Genomic DNA, 20,240 nt, shown 5'->3' with positions numbered 1-20,240 from the left:
GATTTCTCAACAGAAACTCATCAGGCCAGAAGGGAATGGAATGAAATATACAAAGTCATGATGCAAAGGAAGGGTCTGAATCCAACAATACTGTACCCAGCAAGGCTATCAATCAAAATTGAAGGTGAAATCAGGACCTTCACAGACAAAAAAGGACTAAGGAAATTTATTACCACCAAACCAGCAATGCAAGAAATGCTAAAGGGTCTGCTGTAAAAAAAAAAAAGAAAGAAAAAAAGAAATAGGAAGCGAAGAAGGAACACATGGGTAAAGAATAAAAATGGCGACAAATAAGTACCTATCAATAATAACTTTAAATGTAAAGGGATTAAATGCCCCAATCAAAAGACACAGGGTAATGGATTGGATAAGAAAACACAACCCATATATCTGCTGTCTACAAGAAACTCAACTCAGAAAAAAAGACGCACACAGACTGAGGGTGAAGGGATGGAAAAAAGTTTTTCAGGCGAATGGAAATGAAAAAAAAGCTGGGGTAGCAATACCTATATCTGACAAATTAGATCTCAAAGTCAGATAAGGAAGGCCACTTCATAACACTAAAGGGAGCAATCCAAAAAGAAGAAATAACTGGTAAACATATACGCACCCAATACAGGAGCACCCAAATACATAAAAAAAAACTCCTGGAAGATATCAAAGGAGAGATTGAAGCAATACAATCATAGTAGGAGACTTTAATACCCCACTATCACCATTGGACAAATCCTCTAAACAAAAAATCAGCAAAGAAACATCAATCCTAAATGACTCACTAGACCAGATGGAATTAATTGACATCTTCAGAACATTTCACCCCAAAGCCACAGTATATAAACAAAAAATCAGCAAAGAAACATCAATCCTAAATGACTCACTAGAACAGATGGAATTAATTGACATCTTCAGAACATTTCACCCAAAAGCCATAGAATATACATTCTTCTCAAGTGCACATGGGTCATTTTCAAAGATAGAACATATGTTGAGACATAGGCAAAGTCTCTTCAAATTCAAGAAGATAGAAATCATATCAAGCATCTTCTCAGATCACAGTGGCATAAAACTGGAAATCAAGTACAATAAAAAAAATCAAACACATGGAAACTAAACAGCATGCTATTAAACAATGACTGGGTTACCAGAGAGATCAAGGAAGAAATAAAAAACATCATGGCAACAAATGACAATGAAAACACAACAATCCAAAATCTATGGGACACAGCGAAAGCAGTCTTGAGAGGGAAGTTCATAGCTCTATAAGCCTACTGCAAAAAACAACAAACAATGGTAATAAATTACCTAACCCTACAACTCAGAGTTAGAAAGAGAGCAACAAGAAAAGCCCAGTGTAAGCAGAAGGAAGGAGATAATAAAGATCATGGCAAAGATAAACGACATTAAGGCAAAAAAAAAAAAAATACAAAAGATCAACAAAACCAAGAGCTGGTTCTTTGAAAGGATAAACAAGATTGATGAACCGCTAGCCAGGCTCACCAAGAAGCAAAGAGAGAGGACCCAAATAAACAAAATCAGAAATGAAAGAGGTGAAATAACAACAGACCCCACCGAAATACAAAGGATTGTTAAAAAATACTATGAACAACTCTATTCCAACAAACTAGACAACCTGGAAGAAATGGACATATTCCTAGAAAAATATAACCTTCCAAAACTCAATCAGGAAGAATCTAAACATCTCAATAGGCCAATAACTATGGAAGAAATTGAAGCAGTCATCAAAAAGCTTCCAGCAAACAAAAGCTTGGGGCCAGACGGCTTCACAGGGGAGTTTTACCAAACATTCAAGGAAGAACTAAAACCTATCCTCCTCAGACTATCTCAAAAAATTCAAGAGGAAGGAACACTTCCAAGCTCATTCTATGAAGCAAACATCACCCTAATACCAAAACCAGATAAAGACAACACAATGACAGAGAATTACAGGCCAATATCCCTCATGAATGTAGATGCCAAAATCCTCAACAAAATTCTAGCAAATTGAATCCAGCACTACATCAGAAAGATCATACACCATGACCAAGTAGGATTTATCCTGGGGATGCAAGGATGGTACAATATCCACAAATCAATAAACGTGATACATCACATAAACAAACTGAGAGATAAAAACCACATAGTCATATCAATTGATGCAGAAAAAGCTTTTGACAAAATCCAACACCCTTTCTTGATAAAAACTCTCAACAAGGTGGGAATAGAAAGATCACACCTCAACATAATAAAAGCTATATATGATAAACCCACAGCTAACATCATACTCAATGGGCAAAAACTAAAACCATATCCCCTAAGAACAGGAACAAGACAGGGATACCCACTCTCACCACTCCTGTTTGACATAGTACTGGAAGTATTAGCCATTGCAATTAGACAAGAAGAAGAAATAAAAGGCATCCAAATTGGAAATAAGAAGTAAAGTTGTCCTTATTTGCAGATGACATGATATTGTACATAAAACACCGAAAGACTCCATCAAAAAACTAATAGACTTAGTAAATGAATTCGGCAATGTAGCAAGATACAAAATTAATGCCAAGAAATCTATGGCATTTCTATACACCAATAATGAACTTACAGAAAGAGAGACTAAAAAAGCAGTCCAAATTACCATTGCACCAAAAAAATTAAGATACCTAGGAATAAACTTAACTATGGAGGTAAAAGACTTATACGCGGAAAACTACAGGACACTGAAAAAAAAGATAGAGGAAGACCTAAACAGATGGAAGAACATATCATGTTCATGGATTGGTAAAATCAACATCATTAAAATGTCCATACTACGCAAAGCAATCTATAGATTCAATGCACTCCCCATTAAAACACCAACGGCATATTTCACAGACCTGGAAAGAACACTCCAAAAATTCATCTGGAATAAAAAAAGACCCCGAATAGCCACAGCAATCCTGAGAAAGAATAACAAAGTAAGTGGGATCTCAATACCAGATTTCAAGCTGTATTACAAAGCCACTATTCTCAAAACTGCCTGATAAGGGCACAAGAACAGACATAGAGATCAATGGAATAGAATAGAGAACCCAGAAATCAACCCAAACCACTATGCTCAATTAATATTTGACAAAGGAGGCATGAACAAAGAATGGAGTCAAGACAGTCTCTTCAATAAATGGTGTTGGGAAAATTGGACAGATACATGCAAAAAAATGAAACTAGATCACCAACTTACACCATACACAAAAATAAACTCAAAATGGATAAAGGACTTAAACATATGATGAGAAACCATAAAAATCCTAAAGGAATCCACTGCCAGAAAAATCTCTGACATATGCCGAAGCAATTTCTTCACTGATACTGCTCCTAGGGCAATGGAAACTAAAGAGAAAAGAAACAAATGGGACCACATCAAAATAAAAAGCTTTTGCACAGCAAAGGAGACCATCAATAAAACAACAAGAAAGCCCACTGCATGGGAGAACATATTTACCAATCATATCAACGATAGGAATTTAATCTCCAACATTTACAGGGAACTCATGCAGCTTAACAAAAAGAAGATAAACAACCCAATCAAAAAATGGCCAACTGATCTAAATAGACACTTTTCAAAAGAGGACAGAAGGAAGGCCAAGACATATGAAAACATGCTCAAAGTCACTAATCATCAGAGAGATGCAAATCAAAACAACAATGTGGTACCATCTCACACCTGTCAAAATGGCTATTATCAACAAATCAACAAATGACAAGTGCTGGCGAGGATGTGGAGAAAAACGAACCCTCATGCACTGCTGGTGGGAATGCAGACTGGTGTAGCCACTGTGGAGAACAGTACAGAGTTTCCTCAAAAAACTAAAAATGGAACTCCCATTTGACCCAGTGATCCCACTTCTTGGAATATATCCCAAGAAATTAGAAACACCAATCAGAAAGGATATAGGTACCCCTATGTTCATAGCAGCACAATTCACCATAGCTAAGATTTGGAAACAGCCTTAGTGCCCATCAGCAGATGAGTGAATTAAAAAACTGTGGTACATCTACACAATGGAATACTACGCTGCGGTAAAAAATGAAGGAGTTCTTACCATTTGCAACAACATGGATGGAGATGGAGAGCATTATACTAAGTGAAATAAGCCAGGCAGAGAAAGATAAATATCACATGATCTCACTCATTTGTGGAATATAATGAACAACATAAATTGATGAACAAAAATAGATCCAGAGACAGAGAAACATCAATCAGAACGTGAAACCTCAGGGAAGGGGTGGAGGAAGGGGGAGAGATCAACCAAAGGACTTATATGCATGAATATAAGCCTAATCAATGGACACAGACAATAGGGGGGTAGGGTCATGAATGGGAGGTGGAGGGTAATGGGAGAATAAGAACACATATGTAATACCTTAATCAATAAAGAAATATAAAAAATATTTTTAAAAAAGAAAAAATGTTGATAAATGTTTTTTTTAATTTAATAAATCTTTATTGTTCAGATTATTACAATTGTTCCTCTTTTTCCACCCCCCATAGCTCCTCTCCACACGGTTCCCACCCCACCCTCTGCCCGTACCATCCCCCACTGTCCTCATCCATAGGTGTATGATTTTTGTCCAGTCTCTTCACGCAGCCCCACACCCCTTTTCCTCCAAGAACTGTCAGTCCACTCCCTTTCTATGCCGAGATTCTATTATATTCACCAGTTTATTCTGTTCCTCAGATTTTTAATTCACTTGATTTTTAGATTCACTTGTTGATAGACATGTATTTGTTGTTCATAATTTTTACCTTTACCTTTTTCTTCTTCTTCCTCTTCTTAAAGAATACCTATCAGCATTTCATATAATACTGGTTTGGTGGTGATGAACTCCTTTAGCTTTTTCTTATCTATGACGCTCTTTATCTGCCCTTCAATTCTGAATGACAGCTTTGCTGGGTTGAGTAATCTTGGTTGTAGGTTCTTGCTATTCATCACTTTGAATATTTCTTGCCACTCCCATCTGGTCTGCATAGTTTCTGTTGAGAAATCAGCTGACAGTCGTATGGGTGCTCCCTTGTAGGTAATTAACTGTTTTTCTCTTGCTGCTTTTAATATTTTTTCTTTGTCTTTTGATCTTGGCATTTTAAATATGATGTGTCTTGGTATGGTCCTCTTTGGATTCCTTTTGTTTGGGGTTCTGTGCACTTCCTGGACTTGTAAGTCTATTTCTTTCACCAGGTGGGGGAAGTTTTCGGTCATTATTTCTTCAAATAGGTTTTCAGTATCTTGCTCTCTCTCTTCTTCTGGCACCCCCATAATTCGGATTTTGGTATGCTTGAAGTTGTCCCAGAGGCATCTTACACTATCTTCATATTTTTGGATTCTTTTTTCTTTTTGCTTTCCGGCTGAGTGTTTTTTGCTTCTTTGTATTTCAACTCTTTGACTTGATTCTTGCGATCCTCTAGTCTGTTGTTAGATCTCTGTATAATATTTTTTATTTCAGTCAGTGTATGCTTAATTTCTAGTTGGTCCTTTTTCATATCCTCAAGGGTCTCGCTAAATTTATCAGCATTTTCTAGAAATTCTTAAAAAACCTTATTATGTGGTTTTGAACTCTATATCCAGTCATTTGTTTTCCTCCATTTCTTTCATTTATGATCTGTTTCTTTGTCTCCACATTTTCGCTGCTTCTGTGAGTTGGTAGAGTAGCTTTGTGTGGTAGGTGTCCTATAGGGCCCAGAGGCTCAGCCTCCCCAGTTACCTGAGGTGGACATTCTTGGTGCACCCCTTTGTGGGCTGTGTGCACAGTCTTGTTGTAGTTAAGCCTTGTTGTTTTTGGTATCACTGGGAGGAATTGACCTCCAGGCCAGTTGGCTGTGAGAATCAGCTGTGTCTACGCTGGGAGAACTTCTGTGCTGGAGACACCCTTATCAGACAAGACTTGCAAAAGCCTCTGTGCTCAGCTTGGATGGGGCGGAGTCTCAGGGCTGAGCAGACAACATTGGTTTCCCATCAGCCCTGCCCTATGAGGCCCCTGTGTCTCAGTGTCCCATGGTAATCGCTGCAAGCACCTCTGAGAGAAAGTCGCCCTCGAGTTCTGCCCGCTGCGACAGTCCAGTTTCTCCCCGAATGAGTCTGGATCCCCAGAGTCTCACCCGGAACTGGAGTTCAGTGCAGTCGGGAGCTTTTGTCTCCCTCCTACTTGAGAAAGCCAGCCATGCATTCAGTTGCCCACCCTCTCTGCATGCACACCTCGGTACCTCTGCCTTCCGCATTTCCTCTGAGTCTCAGTGTGCTTTTCTCTTTCCTGACAGTTCGGTTTCACCCTGTATGAGTCTGGGTCCCCAGAGTCTCACCCAGAACTGGAGTTCAGTGCAGTCGGGAGCTTTTGTCTCCCTCCCGCTTGAGAAAGCCAGCCGTGCACTCAGTTGCTAGTCCTCTCCATGTGCGCGTCTCAGTACCTCTGCCTCCTGCAGCTCCTCTGAGTCTCAGTATGCTTTTCTCTTTCCTTCTAGTTGTACAATTTCCACTCAGCCAGCCTTCCTGTGGTTCTGGATGATGTCCGTTTTGTCTTTTAGTTGTAGTTTTGAAATTGTTGTGCGAGGCAGCAGTTTAGGTGTTTACCTATGCTGCCATCTTGGTTTCTCCTCCCAAATAGGTTTTCTAACCCTTGTTCCTCTTCCTGTTGTTCTGGTACCCCTATTATTTATTTGTTGCTTCATTTCATGTTGTCCCATAGCTCCCTTAGGCTCTTCTCCTGCCTTTAATTTTTTTCTCCAATTGCAGTTCAGTTTGGGTGTGTTTTGCTTCCCTGTCTTCTAATTTACTAATTCGGTCCTCCGCTTCTCCTAGTCCCAGGTTTGATTCCAGTCAAGGGCATGTACCTTGGTTGCTGGCACATCCCCAGTAGAGGGTGTGAAGGAGGCAGCTGATTGATGTTTCTCTCTCATCGATGTTTCTAACTCTCTATTCCTCTCCCTTCCTCTCTGTAAATATATATATTTAAAATACGAAACTAATTTTAATAACATTATCACTTAAAATACATAAAACACATTTACCTGATTTGACATAAGTGTTGAAACACAGTTATAAAATGAATCCAACTTTTCAGGTTTAATGCCTTCAAGAGCTTCCTTCTTGGTAAAAAGATTTATAACCTTTGGATACCATGTGTTCATTATCTTCTCTTCTGCCTTCCTAGCTTGTATAGATAGATCATTTTTCAGTGATTCACAATCAATTGGGCCTTTAGCTCTATTATGAGAAAAATAAAAATGATTTTAAAGCAAATGATAGATACTGGTCTTGATATGTAATTGTTAAAACAAATAAGAAATCTAAAATTTTTTGAAATCTAAAGAAAAGTTCTGAAGATTTGTCAACAAGTTTTAAAAATTATATAGTCAAAAATACAAAGACTCAAACAGAAGACATTCACATTTTAAATTTTAATTAATAAATATGGCTTTTACCTAATTCCTGTTAAGTCCAGCAAAACTGTATTAGCAAATGTCTTGTAACCAAGGTCCAGTAACATGTTCATAATTGGATGAACAATGTGCAAATTAGATAGTATTTGATTTCTTGCCTGCACATAGCTAGAATGCCAAGGATTGGAATAATCCAGGCCTCTGGAAAGCAATACACCATGTTAAACAGAATTCAAACAATATACTCTTAATTTTAGGAATAATATTTATGACATGGAATTAATATTAAAGAGAGAAAACTGGGGATTGAGAAGAGGGAAATGTGGTCAGCCATGGAAGCCTTAGGGAATATGCATGTAATAAAAATACATCAAGATTTTGAAAGTGCATTATCTTCAGAGAGAACAGAGGTCATTTAAATTTTTAAATTAAATTATTGGAGTAACATTGATTAATAACATTGTTTCAGGTGTACAACTTTATAATACAGATTCTGTATATTCCATTGTGTGCTCACCACCCTAAGTCTAGTCTTCTATCACCAAATATTTGACTCCCTTTACTCTCTTCATACACCCCCTACCTCTTTCCCCACTGCTAACCACTATACTGAGAACAGAGATCATTTGTGGGCAAGGAAGGCTGATGGGCCAGGTATGTGTACCCTGCTAACTTCCACTGTGCTCTGGTTCAGTTACCTTGGGCAGAGATAAATCAACACAGTCCTTAGTACTTGGAAGAAAGGATGGAGAAATCTATTTGGCATACACCAAGCTCACTTAAAGTCAAACTGAACTGTGCATCCATATAAGTTCCCCTAATTGTATAGACTAAAACTAGATAAGTACAGTATAGAGGATACTTTGGGGGAGAAAGAAAAAACAGCAGTAGTACTATTTTTTTAGGTGTGTTCAAAATACCGTTGAGTTTCACAGCTGTAGACTTAAATATAAGATCAGTTTATTTTCTTTTTCTTAAATATTTTTATTGATTTCAGAGAGGAAGGGAGAGAGAGAGAGAGAGATGGAAACATCAGTGATGAGAGAGAATCACTGATCGACTACCTCATGCCCCCCACTGGGGATTGCCCACAACCGGGGCATGTGCCCTTAACTGGAATCAAACTCGGACCTTTCAGTCCGCAGGCTGACGCTCTATCCACTGAGCCAAACCAACCAGGGCAAGATCAGCTTATTTTCAATCTATTATCAAAACCTAAGTGCAGCATTGTTTTTAAAATAATTTACTCACACAGGGAATTCAGGTAAAGGACCTCCATCATCTTCAAGCCACTTAACTGGAGGTTTCACAAGAACACTCTTCACTAAAATACATATATGTATTAATATTTCTTGAAAACCCTTTAAAGATGATCAATAACATTTTGATCCAACATTTTACAGAGAACAAAATGAGAATCCATCAAATTGGAATTTCATAATTTCAAAAAAATGTTTACTAGGATAGTCCTTTGCTTATAATCTTTAAGCATGAGCCCAGTAATCATTTATAATATTGATACGTACTTCTAGACTTTCCTCTCATTTTAGATTGCTTCAGAAATAAAATAGTAAAATATTTTCTATAACTCAAATCAAAGTTTCTAACTCTTGATATTGAATGGTACAGTTTACTGTACATTAAAATGAGTATAAGAAAAAAATCCCTTTACTTGAAACAAAATCACACTTTTGATACTACTTTGGCCTTACTTTGAAGGTAAATTCAAATATAGTACAGCTTCAATAAGTTCTCAGTTTTTCTCTTTCTGTCTACTGAAAAGTTACTGGCATGGCCTCTTAAGAAAATTTATTCCAATAAAAACTGCAAAGGTTAAATCCCTAACAAAGCTCCCCAAATCTGTTAATATTATCTTATAATCCAGTACATAGTGCAGCAAGAATTATAAAGACAAAGTGAAAACTAAAAAAGCTATTTAGCTAATAAGAATATAAAAAGTTAGTAAAAAAATGGCCTTAACTTGCAAATATTTTGACATTATAGGCTCAAAATACTTAAATAAAAATAATATTTAAGAATATATATAGCTAAATATATAACATGCATTATTCATATTTCTGCTTTTTATTGGGAGGAGCAGGGGAGCAAAGGTGCTATATATTACTTACCCAAATACCTCTTCGTGCTTTTTTCAAAGTCACTTGACACCTCACTGATGAGACTTTGAAGGAGTTCTTCTCTTTTTTTCCCTTGCTTTAAAGACTCAGGTACCAGCATTAACATGTGATCCAGCCATTCCTGCTGAATAGGTACTATAGGACTACTTTCTACACATTGCTTCATATAAATATAGTTCAACTGAGAACATAGTAAGAAAAAAGTAAATGTTCTAAATGAAGTAGCATTTCAATGTAACTACTAAGCTCTGTGTTCTCAAGACAAAATTTTCCCCAAGAATAAAAACACTAGTATATTGCAAAATAACATATTTTCAGAATAAAAAGATTTTAACCCAAAGTACAATCTACCTATACCATTTTATATTCTTCTTTATTTATGATGAGTTCTCACCTAAATAATATTCTTGGTATATTTCTCCTTTTCTCAAGGCAAAACAAAGACCTTTTATCTAACTTCCTTCACTCAACAAATATTCACAAATTCAACAAATATTTAGATATTATTCCAAATGCTAAGGATACAGTAGTAAAAACAAAACATATAAAGCCCATGCTGTCCTAGAGATTATATTCTGGTACAAAGAAGTATAGTATAATTTCATAAATTCTCCCCTAACAGTGAAGAGTATAACAAAAATAGACACAAACAAATAGGAAGACAACACTAGATCTTGGTGAAGACATTTTAACATCATGAAAATTTCAGTTTGTGCCAAAATTAATTTAATGCAATACTAATATAAATATCTACACATATTTTTATGGAACTAGACAAGTTAAGCATAGAATTCATGTGGAAAAATAAACATGTGAGAATAACCAAGAAATCCCTGAGAAAGAAAACCTACAAGGAAGGACTAGCCCTAGGAGACATTAAAATATACACTAATAAAAGAGAAAGATGCAAATTGACCGTACCTTTGTGACGCCTACCAGCCAACCAGGAGTGAGTATGCAAATTAACCCAACAAAGATGGTGGGTTAATTTGCATACACAGGCGCCAAGCGGCCAGGGGCGGGATGCTGGCGCCATCACCATGGCGACGACGCAGGCATTCTGCACCACCCCAGCCACTCCCAGCCTCTGGGCAGTGTGGGAAGGCGGAAAGGCGGCTCCGGGCTGCAGTGAAGGCAGAAAGGCAGCTCCAGGCCAGTGCAAAGGCAGTGCCGGCAGCCAGGGGAAGGAAGGCCCATTTTTGCACGAATCGTGCATCGGGCCTCTAGTATACTATAAGATTTCTTTAATTAGAACAGTGTAGTACAGGTGCATGAATAGATTAACCAGTGGTAAAAAATGGTAAGTCCAGAAATAGGTCCAGTCCACAAGAAATTTTAGTATATGGTAAATGTGGCATCTCAAATCACTGGAGCAAAGATGTTGTTTCTTTTTATTTATTTTTTTTATTGATTTCAGAGAGGAAGGGAGAGAGAGACAGAAACATCAATAACGAGAATCATTGATTGGCTGACTCCTTCATGCCCCTTACTGGGGATTGAGCCTGCAACCCTGGCAATTGAACCATGACTTCCTGGTTCATAAACCACTGAACCACACCAGCCAGGCCAAAGATGAAGTACTGGGATAACTGGTTAGCATGTGGAAAAAGATAAATGTAATCAATACCTTACACTATACATAAAAATAAATTCCAAATAGTTCAGGAATTTAAATTAAACAGTGAAACTATACAAAGACTAGGGGAAAAAGAATAAATTTTTCTATAACTTGAGTGTATAGAAAAATTTCTATGCTTCAAATTCCAGATACTAAAGGGAAAAAATAATTGAAAAATTCTGACTACATAAAAATGTTTGCATAGTGTAAAAAAAAAGTCATAAATGTCAAAAGACAACTGATAATCTGGTATAATATATTTGCAATATATATCTCAAATAAAGTATAAAAAATACTTAGAGGAGAAACCAAGATGGCGGCATAAGTAAGCACCTAAACTGCTGCCTCGCACAATTTCAAAACTACAACTAAAAGACAGAATGGACACCATCCAGAACCACAGGAAAGCTGGCTGAGTGAAAATTCTACAACTAGAAGGAAGGAGAAAAGCTCACAGAGAATTGGAGGTACGGCAAAGGGTCTTTGTGCGCGCAGAGAGGAAGGGCGGCGGAGTGCCTGGCTGGCTTTCTCTGGCGGAAGGGGGAAGGGAGCCCCCGACCGCATTGAACCCCAGTTCTGACTGCACTGAACACCTATTCCGGGCGAGCCCCTGGGGACCCACGCTCTTGTGGGGGGAGTCTGGACCCTCGGGCGGAGACTCGGGAGCCGGGGAAGGCGGAAGACTGAAAGTCCGCTCGCGCCAGTGCGCACAAAGGCTGCGGGAGGCTGCCACAGGCTTTCCCTAGCGGAAGGGAGTGAGAGGCTCCTGACGGCACAAAACCCCAGTTCTGACTGAAGTGAGCCCCAGTTCTGACTGCAGTGAACCCCAGTTCCAGGCGAGCCCCCGGGGACCCATGCTCTTGTGGGGGGAGTCTGGACTCTCGGGCGGAGACTCGGGAGCCGGGAAGGCGGAAGACTGAAAGTCCGCTCGCGCCAGTGCGCACAAAGGCTGCGGGAGGCTGCCACAGGCTTTCCCTAGCGGAAGGGAGTGAGAGGCCACCGAACACCAGTTCTGACTGAAGTGAGCCCCAGTTCTGACTGCAGTGAACCCCAGTTCCAGGCGAGCCCCCGGAGACCCACGCTCTTGTGGGGGGAGTCTGGACTCTCGGGCGGAGAATCGGGAGCCGGGAAGGCAGAGGACTGAAGGCACACACGTGCTAGCAAGGGCAAGGCTGATGGGAAGCCAAGACTGAGACTCCACCCCATCCAAGCAGAGCACAGAGGCTATTGCAATTTGGCAAGTCTAATCCTATAAGGCTGTCTCCAGCACCGGACTTCTCCCAGCATAGACACAGCTGATCCTTACAGCCAACTGGCCTGGAGGTCAATTCTTCCCAGTGATACCAACAACAATAAAGACTTAATTACAACAAGGCTGTACACACAGTCCACAAAGGGGTGCACCAAGAGTGTCCACCCCAGGTTAACTGGGGAGGTAGACCCACGGGGCCAAATTGGAAACCTAGCACACAAATCTACCAACTCAGGGAAGCAGTGAAAATGCGGCGTCTAAGAATCAGATCACAAACGAAAGAAATGGAGGAAAACAAACGACTGGATATAGAATTCAAAACCACGGTTATAAGGCTTTTTAAGAATATCCTAGAAAAGGCCGATAAATATAACGAGACCCTCGAAGAGATGAAAAAGGACCAACTAGAAATTAAACATACACTGACTGAAATAAAAAATATTATACAGAGACCCAAAAACAGACAAGAGGAACACAAAAATCAAGTCAAAGAATTGAAATACAAAGAAGCAAAAAACACTCAACCGAAAAAGCAAAAAGCAAAAAAAAAAATCCAAAAAGTTGAAGATAATGTAAGAAGACTCTGGGACAACTTCAAGCGTACCAACATCAGAATTATGGGGGTGCCAGAAGAAGAGAGAGAGCAAAATACTGAAAACCTATTTGAAGAAATAATGACCGAAAACTTCCCCCACCTGGTGAAAGAAATAGACTTACAAGTCCAGGAAGCCCACAGAACCCCAAACAAAAGGAATCCAAAGAGGACTACACCAAGACACATCATAATTAAAATGCCAAGAGCAAAAGACAAAGAGAGAATATTAAAAGCAGCAAGAGAAAAACAGTTAGTTACCTACAGGGGAGCACCCATACGACTGTCAGCTGACTTTTCAACGGAAACTATGCAGGCCAGACGGGAGTGGCAAGAAATTTTCAATGTGATGAATAGCAAGAACCTACAACCAAGATTACTCTACCCAGCAAAGCTATCATTCAGAATTGAAGGGCAGATAAAGAGTTTCACAGACAAGAAAAAGCTAAAGGAGTTCATCACCACCAAACCAGTATTATATGAAATGCTGAAAGGTATTCTTAAAGAAGAGGAAGAAGAAAAAAGGAAAGATAAAAATTATGAACAACAAATACATATCTATCAACAAGTGAACCTAAAAATCAAGTGAATTAAAAACCTGAGGAACAGAATAATCTGGTGAATACAATAGAATCAGGGGCATAGAAAGGGAGTGGACTGATAATTCCCAGGGGGAAAGGGGTATGGGGGGGTTCATAAAGAGACTGGACAAAAATCATACACCTATGGATGAGGACAGTGGGGGGTAGGTAAGGGCAGAAGGTGGGGTGGGAAATGGCTGGAGGGGAACTATGGGGGAAAAAAGGAGAAATAATTGTAATAATCTGAATAAAGATTTATTTAAAAAATAAAAAATAAAAAATAAAAAAAATGACAACAGCCAACACACCAAAAAAAAAAAAAAAAAGGAATTTAAATTAAACAGTGAAACTATACAAAGACTAGGGGAAAAAGAATAAATTTTTCTATAACTTGAGTGTATAGAAAAATTTCTATGCTTCAAATTCCAGATACTAAAGGGAAAAAATAATTGAAAAATTCTGACTACATAAAAATGTTTGCATAGTGTAAAAAAAAAAGTCATAAATGTCAAAAGACAACTGATAATCTGGTATAATATATTTGCAATATATATCTCAAATAAAGTATAAAAAATACTTAGAGGAGAAACCAAGATGGCGGCATAAGTAAGCACCTAAACTGCTGCCTCGCACAATTTCAAAACTACAACTAAAAGACAGAATGGACACCATCCAGAACCACAGGAAAGCTGGCTGAGTGAAAATTCTACAACTAGAAGGAAAGAGAAAAGCTCACAGAGAATTGGAGGTACGGCAAAGGGTCTTTGTGCATGCAGAGAGGAAGGGCGGCTGAGAGCCTGGCTGACTTTCTTTGGTGTAAGGGGGAAGGAAGCCCCCGACTGCACTGAACCCCAGTTCTGACTGCACTGAACCCCAGTCCCGGGTGAAACCCCGTGGACCCAGGCTCATACAGGGGGAGTCTGGACTGTCAGGTAGAGAGAAAGGCACCTGGAGACTCGGAGACCCGGGGGAGACCCAGGGAGCCCCGGCGGGCAGGGGTCTGGAGGCGCGCGCACCAGTGTGCACAAAGGCTGTGAAGGCTGCCACAGGCTTTCCCTAGCAGAAGGGAGTCGAAAGCTCCTGACTGCACTGAACCCCAGTTCTGACTGCACTGAACCCCAGTTCCAGGCGAGCCCCTGGGGACCCATGCTCTTATGGAGGGGAATCTGGACTCTCGGGCGGAGACTCGGGAGCCAGGGAAGGCAGAGGTCTGGAGGCGCGTGCGCACAAGGGCAAGGCTGACTGGAAGCCAAGACTGTCTGCTCCGCCCTGAGACTCCACCCCATCCAAGCTGAGCACAGAGGCTATTGCAATTTGGCAAGTCTAATCCTATAAGGCTGTCTCCAGCACCGAACTTCTCCCAGCGTAGACACAGCTAATCCTCACAGCCAACTGGCCTGGAGGTCAATTCCTCCCAGTGATACCAACAACAATCAAGACTTAACTACAACAAGGCTGTACACACAGTCCACAAAGGGGTGCACCAAGAGTGTCCACCTCAGGTTAACTGGGGAGGCCGACCCACTGGGCCATATAGGAAACCTAGCACACAAATCTACCCTACCAATTCAGGGAAGCAGTGAAAATGCGGCATCAAAGAAACAGATCACAAACAAAAGAAATGGAGGAAAATAAACGACTGGATATAGAATTCAAAACCACGGTTATAAGGCTTTTCAAGAATATCCTAGAAAAGGCCGATAAATATAATGAGACCCTCAAAGATATGAAAAAGGACCAACTAGAAATTAAACATACACTGACTGAAATAAAAAATATTATACAGAGACCCAACAACAGAGAGGAACACAAGAATCAAGTCAAAGAATTGAAATACAAAGAAGCAAAAAACACTCAACCGAAAAAGCAAAAAGAAAAAAAAAATCCAAAAAGTTGAAGATAGTGTAAGAAGCCTCTGGGACAACTTCAAGCGTACCAACATCAGAATTATGGGGGTGCCAGAAGAAGAGAGAGAGCAAGATACTGAAAACCTATTTGAAGAAATAATGACCGAAAACTTCCCCCACCTGGTGAAAGAAATAGACTTACAAGTCCAGGAAGCGCACAGAACCCCAAACAAAAGGAATCCAAAGAGGACCACACCAAGACACATCATAATTAAAATGCAAGAGCAAAAGACAAAGAGAGAATCTTAAAAGCAGCAAGAGAAAAACAGTTAATTACCTACAAGGGAGCACCCATACGACTGTCAGCTGATTTCTCAACAGAAACTATGCAGGCCAGACGGGAGTGGCAAGAAATTTTCAAAGTGATGAATAGCAAGAACCTACAACCAAGATTACTCTACCCAGCAAAGCTGTCATTCAGAATTGAAGGCCAGATAAAGAGCTTCACAGATAAGAAAAAGCTAAAGGAGTTCATCACCACCAAACCAGTATTATATGAAATGCTGAAAGGTATTCTTAAAGAAGAGGAAGAAGAAAAAAGTAAAGATAAAAATTATGAACAACAAATACATATCTATCAACAAGTGAACCTAAAAATCAAGTGAATTAAAAACCTGAGGAACAGAATAATCTGGTGAATATAATAGAATCAGGGGCATAGAAAGGGAGTGGACTGATAATTCTCAGGGGGAAAGGGGTATGGGGGGGATGTTCAGGAAGAGACTGGACAAAAATCATACACCTATGGATGAGGACAGTGGCGGGGAGGTAAGGGCAGAAGGTGGGGTGGGAACTGGGTGGAGGGGAGCTATGGAGGGAAAAAGGAGAAACAATTGTAATAATCTGAATAAAGATTTATTTTTTAAAAAAAAGAATATATGGAAGTAATGTAGAGAATGGTAGGATGGGCAGAGATGCAAAACGGACAGGTCCCACACCCATGTGCTGCAGTTTAAAGTTGGTAGCCATATCCCAGCTCTGGAGTCCAAGCCCCACACCAGGCTCCGTGGCCCAGTGTTCCAGTGCCAGGAAGAAAAGTCCCCATAACTTCTGACTGAGAAAACCAGGGGGAGATTGTGGCTGAATGAGACAAAGGGCTCCTGAAGGCATTCCTTTTAAAGGGCCCATACACAGACTTATCTGGACTCACTTGCTCTGAACTGTAGTGCTGGGGTAGCAGTTCAAAAGGTTCCAGGGACATATGTGAGGAACTCAATTGTTTGGCTTCAGGGCAAGGGCTGGAGGGGCAGCTTTCTCCACTAGCAGAAGCCATTGTTCCTTTGCTGAGTCTTCCAGCTCAGCCATCAGCGAGTGCCATACCTGAGTCTCCATCAACCTGGCTTACACCATTCTTCCCGCCCTGGTCAATTCCCTGAGACCCTGCCCCACTCAACTTGAGGACCCAACTAAGCTGCTTCCAATGGTGTCGCCATACAAATGGCCTGTCTTAGATCATACCCTACAGACTTTCATAAAATTTCTCAAAGGTCCACAACCCCCAAACAAGCAGCATGTGGCCTCAGCATGAACCATACTTCTTGCTAAGCAGCCCCAACCCTAGCACTAGTGGCAGCTGGCCTGGGTTCTTGGTTTGACCTCTCCCAAGCATCTCTAAGCCCAACACAAGTGACAAACATTTGCAGTTCGCTTTGTAACTCATGCTAGATGGCCTTGGACAAGGCACAGGCAGTGTCTGACCTTCACCCTGAACCTCCTGGGAGGACCCAGAGCCAACACACACAGTGGAAATCTTTAGACCACACCAGCACAGGCAAGGGTTGGACTGAGCAAGTACCAGAGCCCAGCTGAATCAAGTTCTACTCTGTGGAGTGAGCCCTTGCACAGGAGCCCTTCTGCTATAGTTGCAACCAGTCCTTGTAACCAACCAGTCTGGGAGTCAAACCCCCTCACTTAAATGCCTATAGCAACCAAGGCTCAATTATAATGGGAGGGTGCACACAGCCCACACAGGGATCATACTTGGAGTGCCCAGCTTATGTGACTGGTGAGGCTGCACTACAAGATACATACTACATAAGACCATGCTACCAAGACTGGGATACATAGCAGATCTTCCTAATACATAGAAACAAACACAGGGAGGCAGCCAAAATGAGGATACAAAGACAGATGTCCCAAGTGAAAGAACAGGACAAAACTCCAGAACAAGAACTAAATAAAATGTAGACAAGCAGTCTATCAGATGCAGAGTTCAAAACATTGGTTATAAGGATGCTCGATGAACCTAGGGAAAGAATAGATCAACTCAGTGAGAACTTCAAGAAAGAGATAGGAAATACAAAAGTGATTAGAAAACATTAAAAAGGAACAGTTAGAAATGAAGACTAAAATAACTGAAATAAAAAAATACACTAGAAGGAATTAACAGTAGATTAGATGAAGCAGAGGATCAAATCAGCAATTTAAAAGATAAGGTAGCAGTCCAGCTAGTGTGGCTCAGTGGTTGAGCATCAACCCAAGAACCAAGAGGTTGCTAGATTGATTCCTGGTCAGGGCACGTGCCTGGTTGTGGGCTGGATCCCCAATAGGGGGCATACAGGAAGCAGCCAATAAATGTATCTCTGTCATCAGCGTTTCTATCTCTCTAACCCCTCTCCCTTTCTCTCTCTCTAAAGTCAATAAAAACATTTTATTTATTTATTTTTATTGATTTCAGAAGGAAGGGAGAGGGAATGAGAGATAAAAACATCAATGAGGAGAGAGAATCACCGATCAGCCACCTCCTGCACGCCCCCCACTGGAAATCAAGCTGCAACCCAGGCATGTGCCCCTGACCGGAATCGAACCCAGGACCCTTCAGTCTACAGGCCTACGCTTTATCCACTGAGCCAAACCGGCCAGGACAATAAAAACATATTAAAAAAAAAAACAAAAAACAATAAGGTAGTAGAAAACACCCAATCAGAACAGCAAAACGAAAAAAGATTCTAAAAAATGAGGATAAGTTAAAGGGACTCTGGGACAACATTAAACATAACAACATTCACATTATGTGGGTGACAGAAGGAGAAGAGAGAGAGCAAGGAATTAAAAAACCTATTTGAAAAAAATAATGATAGAAAATTTCCCCTACTTGGTGAAGGAAATAGACTCAAGTCCAGGAAGCCCAGAGTCCCAAACAAGATGAACCCAAAGAGGCCCACACCAAGACACATCATAATTAAAATGCCAAAGATTAAAGACAAAGAGAGAATCTTAAAAGCAGCAAGAGAGAAGCAGTTACTTATAAAGAAGCTCCCATAAGACCGTCAGCTGATTTCTCAACAGAAACTTGGCAGGCCAGAAGAGATTGGCATAAAATATTCAAAGTGATGAAAAGCAAAAACCTACAACGAAGATTACCCAGAAAAGCTATCATTTAGAATCAAAGGGCAGATAAAGAGCTTCCCAGACAAGAAAAAGCTTAAGTTAATCACTACCAAATCAGTATAACAAAAAATGTTAAAGGGTTTACTTAAAAGAAGAAAGGAGGAGGAATATAAAAAGATGAATAAAAATTACAATAAATACATATCAACAATTACTTTAAATACCAATGGATTAAATGCTCCAATCAAAAGACATGGAGTAGCTGAATGGATAAGAAAACAAGACCCATATATATGCTGGAACAAGGGATTCACTTCTGATAGACACACACAGACTAAAATTAAAGGGATGGAAAAATATATTTCATGAAATGGAAAATTTTTAAAAAGCTGGGGTAGTAATGCTTATACCAGCATAAATTACACTGTAAAATTAGCCTTAAGAGTCATCCTTGGTTCCTGTTTTCCTCACCATCCACATTTAATCTATCAATGAGTCCCATCATTTCTACACCAAAATGTATCTTTCAATCTATCAATTTCTTATAGCTCTATTTATATCACTCTATTCTAAACTATAATCACCTCTCACCTAAATTGCTGTCTTCTACAACTAACTAGTTCTTCCTGCTTTTTATAGAGATAGAAACACCAATGATCAGAGAGAAGCATTGATTGGTCGCCTCCTGCATGCCCCCAACTAGGAGTAGAGCCTGCAACCTGGGCATGTGCCCTGATAGGGAATCCAACTGTAACCTCCTGGTTCATGGATTGATGCCATGTCCAACCGGTTACTATCACCTCAGGGATGCCCTTCTGTACATCTGCTTTATATGGTCCAACTCCCTCACCAGTCACTCTCTATTATATTACCCTGTATTTCCTTCATAGCACTTATTACAATTATTTTATTTATTTGTCTACTTGATTACTCTATACCTTCTCCATTAAATTATAAGCTCTAAAAGGGCAAAAACTATGTCCATCTTGTTCATCAAATCTTCAACATCTAGCACAGGATGGAGTACACAAAATAACAAAATATCTCATGCATAAATAAATTAATTACAAGAAAAGGAAGATATTTTTATTGATTTCAGAGAGGAAGGGGGAGGGAGAGAGAGAGAGAGAAACATCAATGATAAGAATCATTGATCAGCTGCCTCCTGCATGCCCCCTTACTGGGGATCAAGCCTGCAACCCCGGGCATGTGACCTTGACCAGAAACCTGAGCCCCTTCAGTCCGCAAACTGATGCTCTATCCACTAAGCCAAACCAGCTAGGGCTTTTCTCTCTTTAAAAAAAAAAAAAAATTCTTTAGTGTTGAAAATATTACATATGTTGCCTTTTTCCCCCAATTGACTCCCTACAGCCTGCCCTGCCCATCACCCCAGGCCCTTACAGCCCCATTGTCTGTG

At 40.0% G+C, this 20,240-nt stretch overlaps 2 protein-coding genes across 2 annotated transcripts in view; both read right to left on the bottom strand.

Moving 5' to 3' along the window:
• DNASE1L3 (deoxyribonuclease 1L3) overlaps nt 1–20,240 on the bottom strand; it is a 969,732-nt gene that overhangs the window by 372,871 nt on the left and 576,621 nt on the right. The gene's annotated exons all lie outside the window — the stretch shown is intronic.
• The window catches only part of DNAH12 (dynein axonemal heavy chain 12), a gene marked incomplete at both ends in the record, with an annotated part of 228,478 nt that overhangs the window by 198,394 nt on the left and 9,844 nt on the right, over nt 1–20,240 (bottom strand). The window contains 4 exon segments of the mRNA XM_080674339.1: nt 7,034–7,229; nt 7,448–7,606; nt 8,657–8,729; nt 9,535–9,724. Of these exon segments, the coding sequence (XP_080530465.1) occupies nt 7,034–7,229; nt 7,448–7,606; nt 8,657–8,729; nt 9,535–9,724 (618 nt within the window).

The sequence above is a fragment of the Plecotus auritus genome (assembly GCF_963455305.1).
Source record: "Plecotus auritus genome assembly, chromosome: 6".
In the NCBI taxonomy this organism is placed as follows: Eukaryota; Metazoa; Chordata; class Mammalia; order Chiroptera; family Vespertilionidae; genus Plecotus; species Plecotus auritus.
The sequence above is the reverse complement of the archived record's forward strand: the minus strand, read 5'-3'. Positions and strand labels throughout refer to the sequence as shown.